This window comes from Alosa pseudoharengus, unplaced genomic scaffold (assembly GCF_046254945.1).
Source record: "Alosa pseudoharengus isolate Yale_2024_CS ecotype anadromous, Long Island Sound unplaced genomic scaffold, YU_APseudo_1.1 YU_APseudo_1.1_scf_13, whole genome shotgun sequence".
NCBI classification, from domain to species: Eukaryota; Metazoa; Chordata; class Actinopteri; order Clupeiformes; family Clupeidae; genus Alosa; species Alosa pseudoharengus.
This window is the reverse complement of record NW_027468598.1, coordinates 13,574,644-13,583,425: the sequence shown is the minus strand read 5'-3', so window position 1 is coordinate 13,583,425 and position 8,782 is coordinate 13,574,644. Positions and strand designations below refer to the sequence as shown.

The following is an 8,782-nucleotide window of genomic DNA, read 5'->3' as shown; positions in this document are numbered from 1 at the left end:
TATCCTCCCATTACTCCCCAATTCACAGTCAAAGACTCTTGTATTAGTTTTTTTTTTCTTTTACAAGAACTTATTTTTCAGTACCGAATGACCCATCTCACATCTCATGCATCATCTGGAATTCTTCATACCCTGTCTGTTTCAGACAAAGAAGAACTGAGTCAGTCCAGTTGCAGTGGGGGTCCAGGTTGGCGTCAGGACATACATCAAGGCGTGAGGATGTTCTGTGAAGGTTCCTGAACCCTGTCAGGTGCATCTGGAACTCTTCCTCCGCCAGCCACTGCGCTCTGGCACACAACATCACTCTGACCCCGTGACCTCTGACCTGGCTCCCGATGATAGGGTGGGATAACACCTCGTTCTGTCGGCATCGCTTAAAAATGTAGCGTAGTGTTCTCTAGAATTTGGGGCCTAAAAAAAAACAAGTGTTTCCAATTGGGATATTGGAATATGAAATCCTTTGAGAATGATGGACAGATAGAAAAGTCCTGTCTTTTGCCATTTTCTGACAATTCAGCCAATTTGAACATGTTCTGCCACATTATCTGTCACTCTCTGCTTCTGAGTGTCTGTGAGGGTGTGAGAGAACTAATTCCCCTTTTTCGGCACACTCCTCGAATAGTCCTTTGATCTCTCTCTTTCAATTCAAAGTTGCTTCATTAGGATGACTGTGTGAGTACAGTGTCACCAAAGCCAGGGTTGACAATAACACAGTAAAATAATAAGACCAAGATTTAAAAAGGAGGGGTGGTGGGGTGGATAAAAAAAAAAGAATATAGTGATGTGGGGGTGGACTCTCTCTCTTTCTGTGTGCGTGTGTGTGTGTGTTTGAGTTTGATGGTGACTGGGTCAGATACTGCAGACCTCTGCAGGACTTTTGCTCTTGGTCTCTTCCACTATTTATGCTATAGGTTCAGCACCTGGTATGTTTCACCTCTTCTGTTTGATTTAGGAAGAGAGTTCCTGGGAAATAGCAAACCTGTTGCCCCATGCGGTCTGATGCACTTAACTTTTTTTTAGCGTTTGAGGTCTTTTGTTTTTGTGATGCACTGTTTATGGAATGAACTGTTTTCCCCTGAATCTGGCTCTTTATTGTTTTGAGCAAGCTTTAGAACATTTGTATGACATGCATTTGAACCTTTGAAATTCTAAACATCAATATTTACAAATCAAACAATGGATGCATCCACTCCAAAAACAAAGAGGCTTTTAGCTAATTGTAGCAGTGGTAGGGGTAGAGAGCTAAAGGCTGAATCACATTATGGGGCAAAACTACTACTCACTAAATTCCGAAGTGCTGCTACCCCTGCATGCTACAGTTTATATAATTTATGTTTGTATAGACTATTATGTCCAACTGGGAAGTCACGGGTGCTTTTCTGTCATTCATGAGACATGGGACGAAACATGATGCAGGTTAGGAAACAATAAACTTTATGCCATGAAAAATTACACTGTAGTTTATATTGTTCAACATATACTAATGGACAGAGATTTTGATACAACCAACCATCTTATTTATATTTGATCAAAATATACCTTTTTTTGGTCAACACTGTCAAACAACAACAACAACAAAACAAATACAAATACATTTGAACAACTTACATCCTCATCATGGAGTTGACATTTTCTGATGAAGTTGATGCAGGTCTAGCGGTGGTAAACACCTGTGATTTAGTCATTTGAATTCTGTAATGTTTTGAATTAATCAATTGATTGGTTTGGAATGGATGACTAAATTGATGAATTAGGGTGACCAAATTGTGTCCTGTTTGGTTTGTGAAAAAGAGGACACAAGAGAAAACACTGCCTCAAAAGGCTATTTAAAATAATTTGTGAACGACAGAGGTAAACACAATGCATATTCGCTGTAAAAACATTTGAGGCTCTAGAAGAACAACATCCTGGACAATTTTTAGGTCTCAAAAGAGGACATGTCCTAGAAAAAGAGGACATCTGGTCACCCTAGATTAATTGAATTGATGAGTGTGAAGGTATCAAAGTGACATTGCACATGAAACAAAATGGTGCGAACAACGCAACTCACAGGTGGTATGAATTTCAATTGAGACATGAAGGAAGTTGTGTTAAGAAGTTGCTGCAGATTTATTTTATTTTTTTAAAGCACTCAAAGGTGCTGAAACTGGTTTGGCAACTTCAAGTAGCTAATGCACAGAGCCCAAAGTGTGCCTGCTTTAGTAAGCACACTAATTGCCTGATAGTTTATAGACTACAATTGGAGGACATGCTTTCTCCTATATCTGAATGACTGCAGCCTGTGCTACATTCTCATTGCACATTTTGGGATAGGCTAAGACAAGTGGCCAATCAGACAAAGCAATGTTAACATGTTTGTTGTACCGACACCTCTCTGATTTGTTTCAATGATAAGTCATGATGTTAGTCTACCTGACCATTCCAGTCAATGTCATATTAGGATCCACTTCTTTTAAATGAGCTAAATCAAACCAAGTCTAGAACCCTTTCGGCAGCAGCAGAACTTGGATCGTTGCGCCATCGTGTGTACAAAAGGTGGTACTGCCTGAAATTGGCCAATGACTTTTCAGCCATTTTGATGTGGCTTGGCTTTGCCCTTATGCTATGGCGGAGATGGATGACGGTGACGAGCCGAGTTTGGTTCACACGCACAGTGGTTCATCATCTGGGTCAAAATCTAGTGGGGACAAGATGTTTTCTTTGAAGAAATGGAATGCTGTTGCTATGTGGAGCTGGGATGTCGAATGTGATACGTGTGCCATTTGTCGGGTTCAGGTTATGGGTAAGTAAACGCTGGCTAGCTAGCTGCTAACTGACCTAACTACAACCAAGCCCCCCCAACTCTCGGTTAGCCCCTTAGCTAACAAACCACCCTGTTTGATACATATGACTGGTGCTTGTGTGTCTGCTAATATTTTTACCAAGGAGCTATTTTAAGTTAGCTCATTTGTCATGTTAGCTTGATCAAAGACTAACATTAACGCTAAATTGTAGCAGCTATTCCCTGCAGATAGTCATTTGTCTGTTTGCAAGGTTTCCTGTCAGCAAGCTAGCTAACGTTATCCTTGGTAATTCAGCTAAGTATAATCAGAGAATGTCTAATAAGAAAGTAGACGGGCTCTGGTATAATCCTATTTGGAATCGAGTAAACCATTCGAGCTAGTCGGCTAGGAGAGGTTGTGTCAACATGTGAGCTATTTATTAAAAGACAACCGAAGCCCAGTCATAAAGTAGCGTTAAGCATGACGCAAACTAGGTTGCAAGCAAGCCGGTTAGCTTGGTCTGAGAGTGATAGCCTACTGGCCGGCAGGCACATCAACATGGTGCTCATGCTACAGACCAATTTGGAGTCAACGTCACCGTTATGAATGACATTATATTATATAACTGGTGACAAAGAGTATAGATACTCTTTGCTGGTGATACTGATCTGGTAGGTCTGGACTGCCAATATCACGATGTCTGCCTACATTAGGGCTGTGTCATGGCGTGTATCGTGAGCATTCTATATAATAAGTATGTTTCGTATTGCAATATTGACTTTGTAGCATGATAATGGTTTTGCATAGCTTTGTGCACAATTTGCACCTTTCTCTAATGCCATGCAGAACTGTGAGTTAAGTGTTTTTGTTTTTTAACCGAACACAACAATGATATGATGATAACATTGTATAGCCTAACTGAACATTTTAATTTTATTATATTGTATCATATCACCATTTCTCCTCAGCAAATCTGCGTTTTAAGCCATATCTCCCAGTCCTAGCCTGTAAGGTGTTTTTATTATATCTATTGATGTGAGATCATTCATCACTAGACTAACCTTTTGACCCCCCATATCAGTTTAACAGTCTTTAGCAGTCTTGAGCCAGGTACACACTAAAAAGTGAAACTCATTCCTGATCCTGACCATCATCAGCTATTATCTCACACATAGTTTTTGAACTCCAACAGCCTTTCCCCCTCGTTCTCTATGTGAGCAGCCCAAGTTGCAGCAACAAAGCATGTTAAGGTTGCAACATTTCATGAACTGCATCATTAATATTGTTCTTATTATGGGGATGAATTATGTAGGTAGAGTATGTTATGAACAATGGCACACCCCCATAATCAACCTTATATGTAAGTGCTTCAAAACAATAGTCGTACACGTAGCAGGGTTTTCACTCATCCTGGAAAACTTGACATTTTAATGGACTAGTTTTCCAGTCATGGAAAGTACTTGGAATTTAAATAAAATGACCAGGGCCCGTATTCTCAAAGAGTCTTGCAGCTAAAAGTAGCTTCCAACTGGTGAATTTAGGAGAAACTCCAAAAAATAATGGTTGTGTGTGTCAGTCTTAACTGACTAACAGTCAGCCTCCTAATTTTTTGACCAAGAGTAATGTACAAAGCTTTAGTAGTGCTAAAAGTAGCATCTAAGTCTGGGGGAGCTTAGAAGTAGTTGGGAGGACTCCTAACTCACTAAGACCAATTAACAAGAGATCTGAAAGCAGCAGTTTGTATCAGTTGGTCGCAACGTTTTTAAATGCAGCTTGTAAGGGATACGATAACACCACAAACAAAACCAAAACCATTCATTATTGAAATGTAAACTAAATTTATTTTTATTGTTAATCAAATTAAATTAGGCTATTTCATGTCAGTGCAAACATGTCATGCATTTTATGGACTTTGCAAACCTACTGTGTCAAGCCGTAGCACATTCCGTTACAGTTTCATTGGTAGCCTGTCATCTTTATTTATTTATCCATCTATCTCTGGTCCTTTTTGGTACCACCAGTGTTGTCTAATGCCGCAGAATGAGCAAATCAATGGTTGTGGATTAAAAGAAAGGACACCATCTAGGCAGAGCAGTAGAAAACAGAACGACTATCCCATAGGAGACCGTGGAAAGAAATGGCAGCACTTTTCTATGGAGTTTTGGAACTTTTTAAAACGGCCAATCACTTGTCCAGTTGTCAATGAGTTAATTGATTACTCCCTCCAGCATCCAGAAATACATCCCACCTTCCTGCGATTCAGCCATTTAGTTCAGTTTTTTTTTTTTTACTTTTGATCATGTGGAGGCGACATCAAAAGTGTCGCAACTCTCTTTCTATGGCTCTGCATCTGGGCTCCTGTCCAATACCAAAATAACCATCCATAGCATGGACTTCACTGCCCCCTGCTGGTGAAACACAGCAGTTTACACCTGGATTCTGCAACATTACTAGGTCTCTACTACAAAGAGCGGAAGGAGCAAAGGCAGGTGGGGGTGTACCATGTCAGATGTCGCCGATGTGCCCTCTGGAGGTGTAGTGGACCTGACATCGAAACACCAAAGGAGAGTGCCTACCCTTATGAAGCCCTCGCCCCAACTGCTGGCAGACCCGTCCCCCAATCAGATCTCAGTACTCGTTACCATGTAACAATTTGGGATAATAACGCCTCATCCTTATTTCCACTGTGGTCACAATGGGCCGCGTCCTTTTAATGAACAACTGACATAGATCCTTAGCATTAGTGCCAATCTTTTCGCCATGGAATATTCCATCCCAGTAGTCACTTTGTTTTGTTTGACTACCAACAGAAGTGACGTATCCCCGCTATCGCTGATACAACCTTTAATCAGAGAGCTAGCTCGCTACACCCTCCCCCTCCCTCCCGTGCAATTAAAACTCTCCTAAGCGCGCATCTCGTCATTGGTTAAAACACTTTATTTTGCCTTTGAGTGGGGTGCCAACCCTTGTTGGTAGCAATTGTTTTTGTGTACAGATCTTGGAGCCTAAGCTGCCTACAGAGGCGCGTTTATTTTTTTTGTGATCAACTGTTTATTGAGTTATATAAACGGGGGGGGGGGGGCAATACGGTTACATGAAATAATAAAATGATACATGATATATAAAAGCATACACCTACCTAATCATGTTAAAAAGAAGAGATTAAAATGCAAAATGATAAAAAAAAGATATTTACAGAAAAAGAGAAAAAAAGAGCACTCAGAGACGCGTTTTTTTGACGGCCTGCTTATGGGGCAGACAGCTAGCGGATCGTTAGGAAAGATTAGATGAATGTGATAATTTATGTTTGGGCCTTTTTTGGGCCTGAAATCGCTGATACAACTTTTAAATTGACCTTGATCCGTGTCTCAAACTATGTAGGGTCATTGAATTTCAGGGAAAATGGTGTGGAAAAATATACATGATGCATGATATAAGTCTATCAGGCAGTTGACCATAGCAGGTATACATGCTAGTGTTCACTTACCAATATCTTCTTTCCACTCTGTTTTAGATGCGTGCTTGAGGTGTCAAGCAGAAAACAAGCAGGAGGACTGTGTTGGTAAGCTTGTCATTATCTCCTAATCCAAAGATGGGTCTCCATTCAGCTCATTTATCGGAACGTCATATATTACCAACCGTCACGAATGTCCAATCTCTTACATGTATGTCACTTAATATTCATTTCTATACAAACCAAGACGGCGGATTCCTAAAGAAACGCAAGCACCCACACCATAAGTTTATCTAAATTATCTATGTACCAAAAATGACATTTTATCGTGACTCGAATAGCTGTAAACAGTGTTGTAAGGCTGCGTGTACAAATCCGCTTGGAGCTCCAGTGGAATTTTGAATTGCTGGCGAGAATTCTCGGGCTAACCATTGATGTGCCGTGAGAAAGGTTGGGAATAAGCACCCACCAGCCCAGCACTAAACTCCGAGCGTGGTAAACAAAATCGGATATTTCAGGCAGTAATAGCAAAGTCCTTTTAGGCAAGTCCTTCCACTTGGCGGCCATATAGCAACGCTTTTTGGGCACTCATCGGGCATCCTATTCAGCAGAAATGCGCGTGCGCAAGGCTTCACGACACCAATCTTGCTCCAGCGGCGAGTTTACAACACATGATTGGCAAGATATCTTCACAACACACCATATGATTGGCTCAATGTATTCACATGTCGACGTTTTGCTTAGGAAGGGGTGGGATATGTGTAGACAACGGCCATAACAGCCATCGTTACAAACTAACCCCATGCATTTCTATGGAGGATTTTTTGAGTGCTGTGTCTCCTCATTAGAAAGTCTCTGGTAAAAGCCCCGGTAAGAACCAAACTAGATTTTGTTCAAATCTACACACCTATGGCTACTGAAAAATGTAAGGTTCATTTAGCAAATTTTATTTTGAAGTATTAAAAAACATTGTTTTAGAATTTTCAAACGAAATGGTTGGTAATTACCACGTTTACGATACATATTCTAAGCACATTAATGAAAATCCGGCTAAAGAAATGTGCAGTGTGTGCATTTCCATACATTGTGTTATTTTAATTAAGATTTGACATTCTCATAATCAAGGGGCTATTTCTGAACAGCTGTGGGATCAAAACAAACAGGGAAACTTTTAAGAAATGTCACTACATGTTTTTCAACCATATCTCTAAGTATGTGATGAATAAATATCCTTGAAACATGCAAGTAGAAATGCAAACAGACTGTTTCCATCAACTTTAATCACAATAAACCTATGTGAATTGCAAATAATCCCCCCCCCCCCCCCAGTGAACAACCTTGTATGCACACAAACTGAAACCACCCTAAACAATTAAATTCAAATAAGTTGACCCTTGACTACTAAACTAGCCTATACATTTTTAAAATAGCTCATTTATATGGTAGATAAGAACTGATTGCTCATTTATTGATTGGCATTATGCAAAACCAACCTACACAAAAGCTTGTGGAGATATAACCCATGGGAAACTTGAGTTTCAGTTATAAAACCTTTCCCTGTGCATTTAGGAAACACCATAACATTATCCTATGGATAAGGAGTAAGAAATTATGTTGTAATGTCAGGGATTGCACAGTGTGCATAATTCAGTGCCGATTTGATCGTATATCTATTTTTCTTTTAGATTAATAGATCTTTGGTATTGAAATCCTGGACTGCTAGACGTGTAGTGTCCTTGTGTATAGCTTGATGCACTTTTGACTACTCCTCAAACACCTCTCTCTCTCTCTCTCTCTCCAGTGGTGTGGGGCGAGTGCAACCACTCTTTCCACAACTGTTGCATGTCCCTGTGGGTGAAACAGAACAATCGCTGCCCACTGTGCCAGCAGGACTGGGTGGTGCAGAGGATCGGCAAGTGAGGACGGGCGATGCCAGCGCAAAATAGCTGGCCAGCCTCCCACCTTGCCAACTATGCCCAATCATCACCAGCCTCCGTCCCGATTGGCTCTCACCCCAAGCGGGGTGACAGGACTCTTTAACACCCCACCTCTTCCCACAGTTCTTTATCTCTCTTTTGCTGTCTCCCCCAACTGTGTGTGTGTGTGTGGTGTGTATATTTGTGTATGATTGTGTGTGTGATTGCACCCATCACTGTATGAGTCAGGGGTGGGCAAGGCAGTCCTGGAGGTTTCTCAGTGAACACCCTGTGTCACTAATGCCCACCCCACCTCTGTGATGGGATACAGGGCTCAAGGTGGGAAGATCAAAGACATGTTACACATCAGTGGTATGTTGTTAATAGGGAAGTGTGTGTTTTTCTTTGTTGCACTGCACATCGAGTAATAAACTGAGTGACTGGAGATGCTATACATGTCATTAATTTGTCATCTAAGGACTTCAGCCGTGTGTGTGCATTGTTGAAATTGAGTAATTTAAAATGTTATCACACACATTTTGATTTTGTAATCATGAAAATAAGTGCATTATGCATAATAGGTAGCCTGGAAGCCGTCGCTGAATTTAAGCCTGAAATTTGGTCCGACATTGCTCCATTGACAAGCATAT

The 8,782-nt window shown here is 40.8% G+C and overlaps 1 protein-coding gene across 1 annotated transcript; it reads left to right on the top strand.

Moving 5' to 3' along the window:
* Positions 1–2,569: 2,569 nt before the first annotated feature.
* On the top strand, positions 2,570–8,577 carry rnf7 (ring finger protein 7). The gene is made up of 3 exons (XM_076282221.1): positions 2,570–2,782; positions 6,277–6,324; positions 8,018–8,577. The coding sequence occupies exons 1-3, from the start codon at positions 2,605–2,607 to the stop codon at positions 8,134–8,136; spliced, it is 345 nt and encodes a 114-aa protein (XP_076138336.1). The 5' UTR covers positions 2,570–2,604; the 3' UTR covers positions 8,137–8,577.
* The last annotated feature ends 205 nt before the right edge of the window (positions 8,578–8,782 follow it).

Coding starts and splice junctions, on each gene's coding strand:
- rnf7 (XM_076282221.1), top strand. CDS start 2,605: ATGGCGGAGATGGATGACGGTGACGAGCCGAGTTTGGTTCACACGCAC. Junction 2,783..6,276: donor TTGTCGGGTTCAGGTTATGG/GTAAGTAAACGC, acceptor ACTCTGTTTTAG/ATGCGTGCTTGAGGTGTCAA. Junction 6,325..8,017: donor CAAGCAGGAGGACTGTGTTG/GTAAGCTTGTCA, acceptor CTCTCTCTCCAG/TGGTGTGGGGCGAGTGCAAC.